Below are 16061 nucleotides of genomic sequence, written 5' to 3'. Positions count from 1 at the left end.
CAATGCCTCGTCCAATTAACACACCGTCGTTAAACTTGGAATTTGTCTAAATTAAATAAAAGCAGTAGGGTGTCTAGTGTGAGCGGGAGGTCAGTTGAGAGTGCGAGTACTGATTACAAGGTGATAGATTACTGCAAGATCATTAGAATAAACAAGTCTCTGTTTGATGCGAGCTTGAAATGTGTTAGAATTAAACAGATGCTGTTTTCCAGGATTATACAAAAATAATGCATACAAAAAAAAAAAAAAAAAACTTGCTCTGAGCTACTTATAAAGAGCAGAATATTAACCGGGCGTGTTATAGTTTTCTGGCTTGTTCTCCGCATCTAACAGACTGTAACAGCAGACTGAAACTAAGCAACGCATTTGAAGATAGATGATTCGCTGGTCAGCTCCCACCATTCCGCAGATCACCTTGCCAATATCATTAGGCTCATCATTACAACCGTGCAATCTGGTCAAAACAATTAAGACAACTGACCGGGGAAGGATCATCATTATAAGCACAAGGCACACTTCAAAAAAACCAAAATAAAAATAATCGCCTCCGCTGCTACCGTCGCAACAGAGCCCTGCCAACTCCGGGATGACACACCGTTGCGCTGACTAACATGCAGGGTCTGAGTCATGGATCACTTTGGAGAAAGCAGACAATTCTGCCTTTTCCGGTCCAAAGACAAATCCTCTTTGCCTCGTCCGTACGTCAAAAGGAAATGTTTAATCTCATCTTCAGAAAACGCACGTACGCGCACTCAAAATGACTCAGTTCAGGCTACTGTACCTGGCCTGCTCGGAGATAGCTAATGAGGAGGAGAGAGACAGAGAGAGAGAGTGTGTGTGAGGAAGACTAACGCGTATCTCCAGGCCTTCCTTACGAGTAGCTACACTGGACTTATCTAAACAGGACACGTTCTAATAGTCCTGCTTATTAAGCAATTACAGCCATTTTCACTTTCAACAGTAATCCTCATTTCTCGTAATTGGTGGATTCTGTTGAGGCAAGTGCTCAGTGTGTGTGTGTGTGTGTGCGCACGCAAGCAGGAGGATTTATGTTTCAACTTAAACCCCCAGGCTAGACTGCTCCTGCTATTAACTTTAATAGGCAAACATGAGTTACACTTATTGGCTTTGACTGGTAGCTCAGCGGCACCGTCCTAATTAAACTGGGGCTTGTGATTACGTGGCAGTTTTTAAGGTACAGGTGACTCATGTGTCCTGCACTGGTGTTCAGAGTTAGGGCTTTAATTTATATATATATATATATATATATATATATAAAAAAAAAAACCTTTGTCTTTTCCTGCAGGATGACAAAGTGGTACTAGTCGGCAGGGGAAGGGGGCAAACACCAGAGCGAGCACAAAGAGCTAGTCCTGACCTCCAACTTCCTTCCTTTAAAGGTATTTTCCCTTTTCCATCTATTATATGACACACAGACTTAACAAATAAATCGTGCATGTAACCAAAGACACAGTGACGTGTCTGAAGTCTGAAGAGGTGTTTGTATAACATTTCTGGAAGGAGTCTCCAGTGTCAGAGATAAAGCTCTAACATTTCTGATGTTACACCAGTGATGAGCGACGGTACATTGTCTGCCTTACTAACGTCATGAGAGAACATGATTAAAAAAAAAAAAAAAAAAAGGGTTACGTGTCTGTCCTTAACAGATAATCATTTGAGAAACGCTTTGGTATCATGGTGGTAACTGTTACTCCACCGGATCAGATGAACACATTGTATTTTTTTTGTTTAGTTTTTTAGAACACCATGTCTGTCATGTGTTTTATTCTTTAATCTAACACGGATTGGGACAAAGCGTGTCGGCGTGACCCCTAAAAGCCCCACGATGCATTGATGGTTGCTGCAGCAACAAAATCAAAGATACAGGAGACATCGCAGACATCGCCTTAATCCAATAGAAATTTATCTTTCCGTGTTCTTGACCTATATTAAAAGCGATATTACCGTCATATATTGCGGAAAACCGGAGACAGAAATGCATCTAACTGCTTTGGAAGCCACTGTTGCAAAGATAAATATATACATAAAAAAGCCGAAGTATCAATTATATCCACCTGAGAAACGAGCTGAGGGAGAGAAAAACAACCAGCAAGCAAGAACAGGCACAGTGTGAAAGAAACAAAGTGCAGATGTTTAGGAATTCCTTAGAAAGGGGTCCTGCTAGGTCCAGGTGAGATCTGACTACAGTAAGTACAGCAGTGAGTTTCGGTACTACATGGCACTGGTGCGGCGTACAGAGTGCCTCCCCCTGAGGTGCCGTTGAAGCTGAGAAAATGTACCCAGGCTGGGCCCAAGTCCAAACCAGGAGATCTGTGTAATCTTCAGTGTAAAGCACAGGGACTAGGATGGCTTTCCTTGTCGGCTGCCAAAGCAAATGAGGCAAGATCGGCGAGGCAGGGCGAAGCGAATGGTGGGCCCAGCACCACCTGGCCTGAGCTGCCACCAAGGCGATCATTATGACCGCCGCAGACAGGCGATGGCACGCAGCACTTCACCGGAGCGGAACGTGGTCAAGCTTGCAGTGCTCAAGATGGCGGAGGCAAGGAGGCCCACGGAGGGCCTTCTGAAAATGGCCAACCAATGAGCCTTGACTCGCCGTGAGTCTTCCGCGGCGCTAATGACTTCGCAACTAGAATTTGAATTGATGTCGCCACGTTTTGGTATCAGGATTCAGGGTTATAGCGACAGTTTAAAAAAGAACTGCTTATTCGAAATCCGGGTAGAAGAGGAACAGAAGCTCATCAGTGTCTGTACAGGCACTTATGGCAGCAGAGGGCTCTAAAATTATCCTCTGCTCCTTCAGAAGAAACTCGCTACAGTCAAAACTCATCTATTTTAAACTTCAATGAATCTTAAGGACATTTTAAAAAGTAAGATGACGTTAAGGACACACAAGCTTACAGGATCACACAAAGCGAGACATCACACTGCGAGGATGTTCCAGGACACTTGTGTTAAGAAGTCGAATCAGAAGACTCTCAGGTGAAGGTGACTTGCCGCGTTAATGCGCCACATGAAGTGACAGGAAATGAATTAGCTCAGTTTCTCGCAGTTATTTTAACAATTCATATGAAATGACATTCGGTGGAAATGCCGAATGGAAAATGACTCGGTTTTATTATACTGCTACTCAACACATCCTTATTTACAATTCTACAAACAAATATGTTTGAGTCTGGAATCATCCAGGTTTTGAAATCAGCGTGCCATGCTACTTCAGTAGATGCATAAGTATGTGTGCTAATGATAAATATAGGGGAAAAGAAAAGTGACTGAGTCATCCATCTCGGCATGCTTACGATCTGTGCATGCATCCCCATGTACCTTCGTGCAAAAAAACAACAACAAAGAATGGAGCTACAACACGCAAAATTAAAGACCTCTTAAAGGGAGAAATAAAAAAAACTTATACTTTAAATAAAAAGAGAACGCTGCATGCAGTGCATCTCAGGGCAAATGATCAGATGCAGGTGTTCATGTACTGTAAAACATTTATTTATTTTTTTAAGCGATCACCAAAATAATAAACAAGGTGCCTTGCTAGTGCAAAATATGACTGAAAGGTAGGAAAATCAAAGCAAAACCAAAAAAAGGGGAGAAGAGACCAAAAAAAAAAAAAAAAAGACCAAATGAAGAGGCAGCAAAGGGCTAGTACAGAAACGCGCCATACAAACCTGGGCTCTTAAACTGATCCGGGCTGTGAAGGTGCTGCAGGGGAGAGTTGCAGGCGGACGTGGCGTGCTCGCTTTGCAGCATCTGAGCTGCCTGAGGCCCCAGGGAGCCATAGTCGGCAAAGGAGCAGGGCGCCCCCCGCTGGTCACTGGGCGCGGAATAAAACCCATAATCGGGAAAGCCTGGGAGATACAGTACAGGATGGGGGGAGGGGAAGAAGGAAGGCGGTTAAGCGGTGAGGGGTGGGACGCCATTATTTTGGCGGAAAAAAAAAAACTCTTTCATTGTACACAGTCATGTAGGCAAGGTGTGTATGTTTTGCGGGCGCTCGTGAGAGTGGCTGAGATGTCTACATGGCTCTAGGTGCTACCTGCTCGTTCTACATCCAGATTCCAATGTTTAAAAATACACTGCACGACTAAAACGAAGTGAGAGAAGGCTCCATTGGCTACCTGCTACAAGTGATTAGAAAAAGTAACCACAGCCAGACATGGACGTAATCACCAGGAAACTAGGCTAGTCTACACAAATAACCTTCAGATTAATCCAGACGATGATGTGGAGAAACAGATCTTTGCTGAAAACTGGTCCTCATTCTCTTGAATAGTCCCCTTTTGTGTGATCTGTCGCTGCCTTTTTGAGAGAAAGAAACATATTGCATTCACACACAATTTCAAGAATCGATTTTCAAACCCTTTTCGACTAAACGCGCGGCTCTACTCATTACGTTCTCTGTAAGATAAAGAAGGCCACATTCAAGCCTGCTGGGCGAAACCGTTTAGGGAGGGTCAACAGCACACAGCAACACACTCATCACATCACGAGACCGCCTTCCTTTCAGTCAGACGGTAGATTATCAACGCACCAGAGAGCATCACTGACTAGTCTGAGCTGACGTTTTAAGTTTGTCAGAATTACCTGAGACGGAGATTTGGTTTTGAAAGCCACAGGCAGCACTCGCACGTCTTTCCAGCTTAGCAGCTAATTCATAGTCTTTTACTATGACTACTCGTCTGAGTACAAAGAGCCCAAACATCACCTCGCTAGTGCAGATAACAGCGTCAGTAACAGTATCCATAGATTCCACCGCAACTTCCTTATGGGTAATGTGCCTGCTTCATATTACAGTGTCAAGTCTAAGGATGGCGCCGTGCCTGGATCATCTGTTTACTGAAATACGTTTGCTATTTAAAGGAATCAGACAAACCTCCAACTATGACGAGCTCCTTTAAGGGCAATACCGACCAATACGGAGCCGAGGGACATCAGCACAACCTATTTATTCTTTGTTCACAAACTTAGCATAAATTTCAACAATTTTGCTTAAAAAAAAAAAAAAATAAATAAATAAAAAGAAACTTATGAATAGTACCTTCTGTCCTTCAGAACATGTTTAATAATCTAAAAACTAGGGCCGGGACTTTAACCTGTTAATTTAGATTAATTAATTACACCAAAATAACGCGTTTTTTTTTACGCATTTTAATCGCACTTAGTTTTGCATCGCGGAACGTTTCTCACTGGATGAGTTTCGGCGGACCGATTAAACTGGAGCACCAACTAGCGTTCAGACAAAAACAAACCACATGGACAAAGAAGCTGATGAGACCGCTTTGGTTGGCCCTGTGGATGTCAAATTTTGTTATAAAAAAATGAATGGATGGAGGCGTCGATAGGAGCATGGTTGTGTGCAAGCTATGCAACAAGGAATTCGCATATCACCGCAGCACATCGAGCCTCAAGTATCACCTCAATGCTAAACATATAGAGTTGAAGAGTCATTATTCAATGGTATACTAAAAATCCATATGAAAAAACTTACTTCTCACTGTTCTCAGGACAAATATTTATATGCGATTAATTTCGATTAATTAATTACAAAGCCTCTAATTAATTCGATTATTTTTTTTAATCGAGTCCCGGCCCTACTAAAAACAGAACTTTCATTGTCTATATAGAACACAATGGCTTTGTAGACCAGCAGCTCATAAAGTGAAGTCCATAAATAGCAGAGCTATTTATTTAATATCTATTTTATAGACCTAATCTTGTTTGACTGGTCCGAACCCAAAGAAAACTAAACATAAATAACTGCACATATCACCATGTGACGCTGTAAAAGACAGATACACTTACTGTAATAATAATAGGTACATATTTAAATTAGGGGCCTGATGCTTAAATAGTTGGAAAAGTCTATGGAAGGGGTGGAATTTGTTTTACACTTAAAGAGGTCACTGGCTGCACGAAAAGTTTGCGGACTCCTACACTTTCTTTGTTGCTTTCAGATGTGTATTCCGAGCGCGTGGGCACCTCAATAAAGCTTTACTGGCATTAGCATGAGTAAAGTTAGCTGCCATTGAGTTGCAGTTTCCAGTAACATTAGTGTTTCATCGTCAAATCTAAGATTTAGACAGCAGCTGTGAAATCATCACAGTTTACCATAAATCTTAGATGAATGTCGACTTACATAATCATTCACATATATACTACAGAATCAAATCAAACGATATCCGTCGAACCAGACGGACAGTGAATACTATAGACGGTACGTTTTCTGTTAACAGTGTGTTTTTTTTTTTTATTTATTAACTAACTGCAGGCCTCCCAAGTATCTTCCGCTCTCCCCAATTGCCACTGTCCCTAAACCGATTGCAAGCAGGGGGCAGAGAGACTACTCTCTCCTTCTCTGTCTCCTAATGACTCATCTGTGATAGGACTGCAGCAGCCTTGGAGCCTGCACTGCCCACTGCGGCTCCTGCTGCTGACTCACCACGTCCGCATCTGCTCTCTCTCTCTCCAACACACTCATACACATACACAAAAATCCTAGACTTCTTATGCCCTATTGTCGGTCTCCATTTCCCCTTTATGTGCCTTCATCAGGCACCTGACACGCACACATCTGCTCAGTACCACACAGCTGCATGTCCTTAATAATACCCCCATCCCCTTCGACCACATAAACGAGAGCTGTTTCTCCGTTTTCCTCTGTATGTGACCCCCCACCAAAAAAAAGTGTCCAACCTAAAAAAAGTGGGAAATCTGTTAGTGAATAGTGAGAGTGGAATGATGCCTAACCAGGGGTTTGGGAAAATGATAACCTCAGGGAAGGCAATAAAATTGTTGAGTGGAAAACCCTGCCTGGTAAAAAAAAAGCTCTCGAGAAGGCACATGCCCCTCTTGCTACCACCTCACTATTCTCTATCTGCATGTCTTTCATGGTAACTAGGCATGCTTTCAGCTTTGCTTTAATTGTTTCAAACCCAAATACAATACAAAAACACAAAAGAGGGGGAAAAAAAAATATGGAGCGTGAAAGAGACGACTTTTATTTAATCCATTTTATACGTGCATGCAAATAGCTCATCGTCCTTGAGTTTCAAAGTGGGTTCCGGGCTCCTCACTAATTAGACAAGCTTCCTCGGCTTCCTCTCCTCACTCTAATTAGAATCTTTAATAACAAACAAGCGGCGACCTTTACAAAAGGCTTCACCACAATCTCCTCCATTAGCTAAACGGATGAGGAGAGGAGGGGTGAGAGAAGAACCGTCATCCCTCCCCCTACAGCCAAAACACCATCCAAGGCTCAGGCCTTGCCAGGCGCACACAATGTCGGCTTCCTGCCGCGATCTGTTCAAGGCAGCATCGGATTCGGAGTGGTTTTGGGAAGAGGGAAGCGACAGGACACAAGGACGACATCAGCACGCACAACAAATACACATGGCGGCTTTGTTTGCTCTGACACGGACAATTAACCCTCAGCTGGCGACACCTCGCAACCGGGAAGGTCTTATCTAATAAAGGCAGGCAAAACGACTTTTATTGTTCAGGTAGATTGCCTCTAATGATAGTGCCATCAGTGTAAAAAGATATGAATAAAAATGGGCCTGCACGAGAAAGAAAAAAAAAAGAGAAAGAAAGTGGCTCTTCCGTGGATGGCAGGAGCGAGAAAAAGACACCATCTGGGAGTGCTGCAATCACTCGGTTATCTTCCCGCGCTAATTTTCTTTTCAGCGCATACAAATGATTTACTTCAGGCAAAGGTGAGAAACAAAGTGCGATTGAGCAGAAGAGCCTTTTTTTCCCCTCCTTTTAACATCAAAGTTAGAGAAATAATGGTCTCTCTCTGATCTTTCCCCGGTACAGCATATGTTTCTCTCCGCGGTGTGTACGACGGAACTGATTGTGTTGTCTGCTTCCTTTGGGAGAGGCTGCGGCGGTGGAGTGGGTATGGATTAAAGAAAGGCGTTTATTTGTACGGCGCGGGAGCAAATTTGCTGCATGCTAATGAACAAACATCAAATGGTGCGTTGGAGCTGCACAGACATCTGCTGCCACACTGTATCCTAACTACTACAGCATCATCACACGAGCTCTATGTTTGGAGTAATGAAGTTGCCTGTTTGTGGTGTGTTCATTCTTGTAATGCGAGTGTGTGTAGGTATAGCCCTAAAACAAACATGATGTCATAAAAAAAAAAAAAATAAATAAATAAAGGAACAACATTTATCCTAAGCATTCCAGGATGAAGCACAAGGAAAAAGGAAACACAGGGAAGAGCTTCTGATTGTTGCTGTTACAGTACCACCGTCACCATTTTTCACTGTAGGATTTGTGTGGAATTTGTATCATTGTTTAATTTAGTTGTTGGTCTTTCGGCTGCTCCCAGCAAGGGGTTCCACAGCGGAATATCCTTCCTGGATAGCCCTTCCTGACACAACCCTCTCATTTTATCCGGGCTTGGGACCGGCACTGCATTCAGTGGCTGGGGTTTGGGCACTGGCTGGGAATCGAACCCAGGCCTTTCGCATGGCAGGCGAAGCTCCTACCACTGAGCCACCAGTGCCCATCATTGTTTAATTTAGTGTAGGGGTGCAAATCGGTGTCTTGTCTTCTTGTTATCGTATTGGGCAATCCCTTGTGATTTCCATCCCTAGTATCTTTTGACCTGTTCTTAATTCCAGCCCTTTGGAGCTGTTCACTTTGATATCTATAGATCTCATATACAATCTATAAAACTTTTCTAAACAGCCACACAGCAAAGTAATCTATTGGACCGAGTCATTTCTGCACATTTTTTTTTTTTATCTTTCTGCCATACACACTAGATTAGATTACAAGAACTCGCGGCCCTCACACAATATATTCTGAAAGTATAGATGTTTAAAGCCTTAAGAACACCATGCTGCTACAAGAATAGCTTCTATACAAAGCCAAGTCTCATTGTACATCACACCTAAGAACAAGTCTCGTATATAACACTAAGCTTAGAGATCCCGGTGTTCAGGTAGGTGTTGGTGATTTTACAACAATGGTTCAGGATAAATGCACGCAGATCTTTTCCACCCAGCCACTCCACCTCTCATCATCTAATTATTAACGTTCGAGCCATCGGCCTGAAACAAAAGACCGCTTCTTCGGCATTTCTTTTTGAATCCTGCGGTCTAATTGGATGTAATTACTCATCTACAAAACAAATGAGTAGGTCGGCGTTGCCGTGGCGACCGGGACGGTGGGTCCAGCAGTGCGAATCGTTTCACCGAGGTTCATTTCTGTGGATAATTATCACCCGTCTCCTTTCTCTGCCTTTTGCCCAGTCCTTGAAGGGTTACCGTCACCAAGCTCCAGCCATCGGCTACTGCTAATTCAACTGTCTTCAGGTATTCTGTCTGTCCCTCCCTCGCTGTCTTTCTGCATACTGCCATCAAGTGTGAGGCTCTCTTCGAGTGAATAAATGCTGCTCTCTCATTTTCACTTTGCCACATCACTGCTTCAGAGAAGGAATTCCACACCACTGCCACAGGACTTTTTTTCCCCCTCCTGAGCAAAGAACCGAGTTTTTCTCGCATAAAAGGAAGATGAGAAACTCGGACTGCATGTCGATCGAATGCGTACTCCCCAGACATTTTACCCCTATAGAGCCAAAATGAGGGGTAGAATGTGATAATCCTAACACCAGTGTTTCAATGATTATATACACTTTTTTTTTACTTCAAATCCCTGGTGGCCATTAACTGCACTTCCAGGCTAAATGTCAATAAACCTGTCAGATGCCTTTCCTAATGAGCTTAGAATTTCAGAGCAGCGACAATTAGCGACTTCATTTTCACTTACGAAGAGGCCTAGAGTTAGCCTTCACTTTTCTATTAAAAACAAGCTGTTTCTAAATGAACTGGTGAGTAATTAAGACCCCTCTATGAGTCATTCTGACGGTGCTGACATTTCCCAAATAGTTAATATTAAATGTCTTGTCATTTTGTTCTGACAGAGGCTAATGGGTGTTAACTGCTGATTTACTCCCTTCTTAACAGTATCCGTATCTCTAGCTGCTCAAATGTCTCAGAATGCTTAGGACGTCATGTATGAGTCAATTTTGAAGTATGAAGAAGTCAGAGGAATCAAATCCGGATTTGCATTCCAGGGATCTGGCTCGCGTGAGAATGGAGAACATTCCTAAGAGACACTGTGGTGTTGTGCACTTGTGGTTAAAGCACTACAGGTTAGCCTTTCAATACAGCACAAGACTGACACTGAATCTGCAACCGGACACAAGAATGTGGTGCTGCACAATGAAGGCAGAACATGCACACCTGACTGTTGAGTGGCCACAGTGTCTGAGCATGAAGAACAGTAAAAAGCTCAGACAGAACAACGCAAATTAACTTCCTTAAGCTACTGTATATGATCAGGACAGTCTTGGCTGCTTAACCTGCCAGACATGCATTGGGACAGGAAAACCACCCCACCAAAGATTATATAAGAGCTCCTTTACTGTTTGCAACCAGGTCAGTAGCTCTCTCTAGAAATAGTGATTGTAAGTCAGATCAAGTATGGTATTAAAGGTTACAGTAAGGAAGGAAATGAGAAGATGAAAAAACTTTCTTTAGGACCGTATCCCTCTTTGTGAGTGGGGAGATGAAAGCGGGCAACAGCTGAGCACCTCTGGAGTATGCTTCCCCTCTTTGAAGTTCAGGATGGTTCCTCCCAAAGGCCCTCTCTGAGCATCTGCCCATCACAGCTGTGTGGAGGAGTCCATCCTGAAACTGAGGGGGAACAGCGCCTCTCTAACCTTTATGTGTAACATTTATCTTCCTGCAACAAGAGCCTGTGGGACCGGTGTCACATGGAGCATCCTTGAGAGAGCGGAGCTGTTGTCGGCCCTTTTGGCACGAGCCGGAGCCGCAGCTGTGTGGGTGTATGTGTGTGCCCGAGAGGCAGTAGATGGGCACACGTGAGAGCTGGGGAGCCAGTTTAATCTCGCCATGGCAGCACAAGCCAATGCAGCCCTCTGTTGAGCCTCTCGGCAGCGATCACAGTGCTTGTTGGGATGAAATGCATAATGATCTCCAGATAATGGGAAGTACTCAGCCAAACGAGAGCAGCTCCGTGTCTAGCCAGCAGCAGGCCTCATCAAGCAAAAATGGGGCTTCATACAATAACTTCCTTCTTGTTTCATCAGGATAATATGTCCAGAGGACGGTGCTGACAAGGATGACGATGGACCTCTAGCAAGTGTATGCAAATGGACTTCAAACAAAAAGTAATACCGACCTTTTCACTGTTACATCCTGACCAAAAGGAAAGGGCTCACAGATTTTTTTTCTTTTTTGAGACCAACTGTTGGTGGCAGTGGTCTTGGGATAATTACACAAAAACACTCTGAGGTTTAAACATAGCGGCGATTGACCACTTTATGAACCATATTAGAAAACTGCTTTTTAAAGAGAAAGCTGTCAGACAAGGTCTGCTGACCTTCAAGGGATACTGCTGGCCACCTGCACAACACACTCTTCTTCTGACAAAAGGCACTGGAGAAATACTGTCCGGTTCCTGACATCCAGTATGTTGAGGATGACAAAGATGAGAGTGCAGATACTTGTGAAGGAAAAATTTTAAACGATGGACCAGTGTCCCAGGACACGCTCCAGGTCCACCATGGCTCTGACCAGGATAAATGACTTACTGAAGACGAATGAAGGAGAAATTAAGTGTAGGAATAACACAAGAATGAACCAACCTCTCTTCTAAATAGCTTGAGGGAGGAAGGAAGATTGGGGATCGATCGGGGAAGAGAGCGGTGTTGTGAGGCCTTATGACAGAGAGAGAGAGGGTTAAGAAAACATATCTCAGTTACTGGAGGGGAGGGGACATCATTTTTTCCCCAATACTTTATTCTTATTGTCCAGCCCTTGAGAAGACAAAAATCTCTCCATGGAGCGTCTTAAATTCCTCCAGCGAACAGAGAGTAGTAAAGGAGTGAGCCAGAGGACATTTCTCAGCAGAAAGACAGAGCGAGTAGGAGGGGTGACTTCAACAGCATGTGCCAGCACGGCAGTCGGACACACACAGTCAGCTATGGGGGCTGGCAAGGAGAATAGAAGTGCGAGAGACAGACCTCCAGAGGGCAACGCCTCCTGTGGTGCAGCACCCTGTGGCTCTCATACTCTCAGCTGCATGTGAGGTCCAGGAACAGACGGACAGTCAGAGAGACAGATCCCAGCCCAGGAAAAAGTTAAAGGGACAAGCTAGTGAGACAGACAGACAGCTCGACGTTCAGACTCCATCTGTAGACTGTACTTCAAATTCAGTGTGCTAGCCTCCCAGGCAACAGCTGAAACAACTACACCTGTTTATAAAGTTTATAAAGTGTGTTTATGAGTGGATCCTTTTCAAAAGGGATTTCATTTAAGTATGCAGATCAAAGTCAAACAGCAGAATGCTTAATTTTTTTTTATTGCACGCAACATTATACAAGGAAAAGGGTTGGCCCATGTATAGGTATTTCTGACTTGTATATTCATTCAATTTAGATTTCTTAATGAAGGGGTAGAATTTTTTTTTTTTTTTACCATGTTTTCTCCAAATTTGTCTCCTGTCCCTCCGTCCCACTTAAACATGTTGCAAGAAAAACAAGCCAAGCTCTGTCTACCCTCTTCCACATACATAAGCTCAAGACTGCTGTGATTGACAGGGGAGACAGCATATGGTCCGCCCACTGAGACAGCATGGATCATTTATTCTCTATTGGCTCCTGGATCGTAGGGATTTAAACTCACAATCTCCAGGTGAGAACGCAAGAATGGTTTAGCTAGCATTTAAGATAAACTACGATAAACTAGAGCAAGAATGCATGGGGTAAAGTCAGTACGATACACATCTAGGTGTGTAGCTGGTTATCTAATAAAACAAAAAAGGGTTTTAGTAAAACCGTATTTCAAGTCATTCTGTTGGGATACAATAATTTAATAATAATAATAATAATAATAATAATAATAGCGGGAAACAGCAGTGATACTAATGTTACAAACATGCATGAGATTTTATTAAGAAACCAACTTGACAGTAAAATGTTTAAAACAAACATTTGGAATCGCAACCAAACATCCTTGCGTGAGCCAGATGTCTCTAAACATCACTGTTGTTGACAAAAAACAAACAAAACATATTTTTTCCAAAATGTACCTGTTTGCACGCCGATTTTTTCGCCTATAGTGGTAATAAAAGACGAAAGAAAACCACTGCAAACGGAAACAATACATTTCTAAATAAGAACTGTGTGTGGTAAGACTGTACAACTCCCTCACCGTTAGTGTTTTTAAGGACGAGGTAAAGAGCTACAATTTGCTCAGGCGTTCAGCTGTCCTTGTGTCGGTGGTGCTTCACATACTTCAACTATCTCACATTGCAGACAATAGAGTCAGCCGTGCACGTCAGATAAACATTTCCTCAGCTCTCCAATTCTGGGAGTCTTTTCTACAGTATCGGTGAGGTATAGAATTACAGCCTCATCTCAATTACCACCGGACACTTTCAGCAACCGTGCACAAAGACCATGGTGATTTTTGATGTTCAAGGTTCCTCAGTGGTTATTTACACCTCGGGTTAACATTGCGACGGAGGATTTCCAGGGACGACAGAGAGATGCATGTCCCGATCTAACAGAAAAAGCCGACAACGTCAAAACCCTCTGAAAGATCGCACAACTCCCACAGACTTCTCACAACTCCCACAGACTTGTCATATCTAATACCACCAACGGTGAAAGTTGAGCCTGTCTCAGTGATTTCAGCACTAAAACACTAGAACAAATCACTCAAGGAAATGATTGACCTACAGTAGCATCATCATCATCATCATCATCTGATCAGCTATTACCCCGAACTCACACTAGCAAGAAACTAAGCAGCATGTGTCCATTCATTGTTTATGTCCATGTGACATTGAGTTGAGCAACATAGTTGGAGTGATTCCTCCCGCCAATCTAATTTTTTTTCTCAATTCCAGCTTCAGTTCGCACCTTTAACTAGTTCCTATTTACTGTTTGATGCACAAAAATGAAGGAAAGAAATTTAAAACAAAGTATCTATATAAATATTCCAGGGAAAAATAATGATTAGAAGTTTGTTGAAAAGACCATTGGCGCCACTGGAAAGTGGTGTACGTCCCACGTGCTTTTCTAATCTCACCCAAAAAATAATAAATAAAAAAAGTTATCAATGTAAATCAAATGAATCCATTTTAAAAGATAGACATTTTGGCTACGATTGTTAATCATCAGAACGCACTAAATGCGACCCTTTGGTTATTTGTAATTAGCAGAAGTGGTAACACACTTCATTTTTCATGCAAGATTAGTCGAATGCACAAGGTCTGTGCATGCATATTTGATGCGTCTTACTACGTTATCTATTTTATTAGACGGTAAATCTCTCTACTTAACTCTGCCACGGCTGGAAATGAAAAACAGACTCCCATCCAATCACAGAACTGCACCCAGAGGGTACCCACTCCAGGACGGTGCTTAATTACAGAACAAAAAGCACCAGGCTCCCCAGGGGGTCTCAGTCTGCCCATTAAAGATGTCCGTCACCTCGGTTCTAACCTGCGCTTAAGGCTGAGAAGCCATCGATTTATTTACTGCTATCAGGGACGCACATTTCTTCATCAAGCCGACGAGCTGATCCATAAACTGCGATAACGAGGGAGAAAAAAATCTCATTCCGTCATGACATTTCTGTCGTGGTGCGTCCATAATGGTGCACTAACATGTCTGTTACTGAGGGTTAAATCACACTCATCATGTTAGCAAAAGAAATTTTTTTTATAAACGATTAGAGCAAAAGACAACCGTGAAAATCCGGAAAAAATCGTGCTAGTGATTTTAGTTTAGTTGTTTTAAAGAAGACTGGTAAAGCTGCCACTCTCTTTTTTTTTTTCTATAGTGTGTAAGTGTAGAGTGCAGAAGAGGATGAACATAGCCGTAACCACACAGAACACACGCGGTCAGAGTGTTTACCTGGCCCCGGGTTCTGTGGGTACGCCACGTAGCCGCCTCTTCCTCGGGCGCCCCTACCTGAGCCTCGTGCTGCCGCCACTGCCGCCGCCGCCGCCACCGGACCATACACCGCTGCCGGGAAACCTGACGCACAGACGAGACACACACAAGCGGTTAGCACTCACTAACAATCTACACTACGGTCGCTCTGTGACCATAACAGCACTAACGTTCGTTACCAGGAGGCAGTTCAGTATGGCGCTGTTAGCATGGGAGAGACACTTTTTATGGGTTACTTAAAGCTGAAAGTGGTTCAGCCTACAGTATGGAAAATGGAACCGCATCCATGTGGGGAGGCTTTAAGAACAGTTGTAGTGAAAAAAAAATATAAAGATTTGAGTTTGAGTATAAATGGATTGCAGAGGGCAAACTGAAAACCATGAATAAGCAATGCGCATAAACATTTTATTCCTCACTCTCTCTCTCTCTCTCTCTCTCTCGCGCGTGTATGTGAAGCGTTGCTGTGAGGCAGATTGAATAAACTAACTATAACGGGGGCGCCGGCACAATCATTTACTCAAATGAAATAATTAGGAGAGGCAGCGACGAAGGCTCAGGCTTCGATCTGTGAAAGTTTTTCCATGCCTCTTTATTGAGTCAGCGACATGTTCCCATTTACTTGCTTTCTCTCTCACACACACACTCCCATACCTCACAACATGACTCCTTTTCAGCACCATAATTCCTTTCAACACAAGAGTATAGAGTTCATACATTTGAACTGATGGCTCTTTTCTGTAAAAAGTGCTGCTTTTTTTTGTCACACACACACACGCAGAGAGCACGCCACGAACCGTTTCACTTGAGCAAAAAATTATAGGACTGTTCAAGTGAGGAGTGTGAAGAGGTCAGATGGCCAGTAAAGGGCCATTCACACCAAATATTCACCAGGCAGCTGGATACGTATCAGTGCCGGCCAAGTGGTAAAAGTACAGGCTAAAACAAATGGAGGGTTGTTTGGATGAACAGCTTTCAGAGAAGGTATACACCCTGTAATTTAACAAAACCAAGAGCCTGCCCTCTTGCTTCG

The 16061-nt window shown here is 43.2% G+C and overlaps 1 protein-coding gene across 7 annotated transcripts in view; it reads right to left on the bottom strand.

Moving 5' to 3' along the window:
* The window catches only part of msi2a (musashi RNA-binding protein 2a), a 240452-nt gene that overhangs the window by 13710 nt on the left and 210681 nt on the right, over nt 1-16061 (bottom strand). For 2 of the 7 annotated variants that reach the window (XM_053515776.1, XM_053515771.1), the window contains exons 11-12: nt 14993-15115; nt 3696-3875 (exon numbers count right to left, since the gene is read on the bottom strand). The exons of 1 other annotated variant lie outside the window; for it this stretch is intronic. In XM_053515776.1, the coding sequence (XP_053371751.1) occupies nt 3696-3875; nt 14993-15115 (303 nt within the window). The remainder of the gene's footprint in view (nt 1-3695; nt 3876-14992; nt 15116-16061) is intronic. 4 more of the 7 variants (XM_053515772.1, XM_053515775.1, XM_053515777.1 and 1 more) reach the window with 4 other exon arrangements.

The sequence above is a fragment of the Clarias gariepinus genome, chromosome 17 (genome assembly GCF_024256425.1).
Source record: "Clarias gariepinus isolate MV-2021 ecotype Netherlands chromosome 17, CGAR_prim_01v2, whole genome shotgun sequence".
Classification (NCBI taxonomy): domain Eukaryota; kingdom Metazoa; phylum Chordata; class Actinopteri; order Siluriformes; family Clariidae; genus Clarias; species Clarias gariepinus.
The sequence above is the reverse complement of the archived record's forward strand: the minus strand, read 5'-3'. Positions and strand labels throughout refer to the sequence as shown.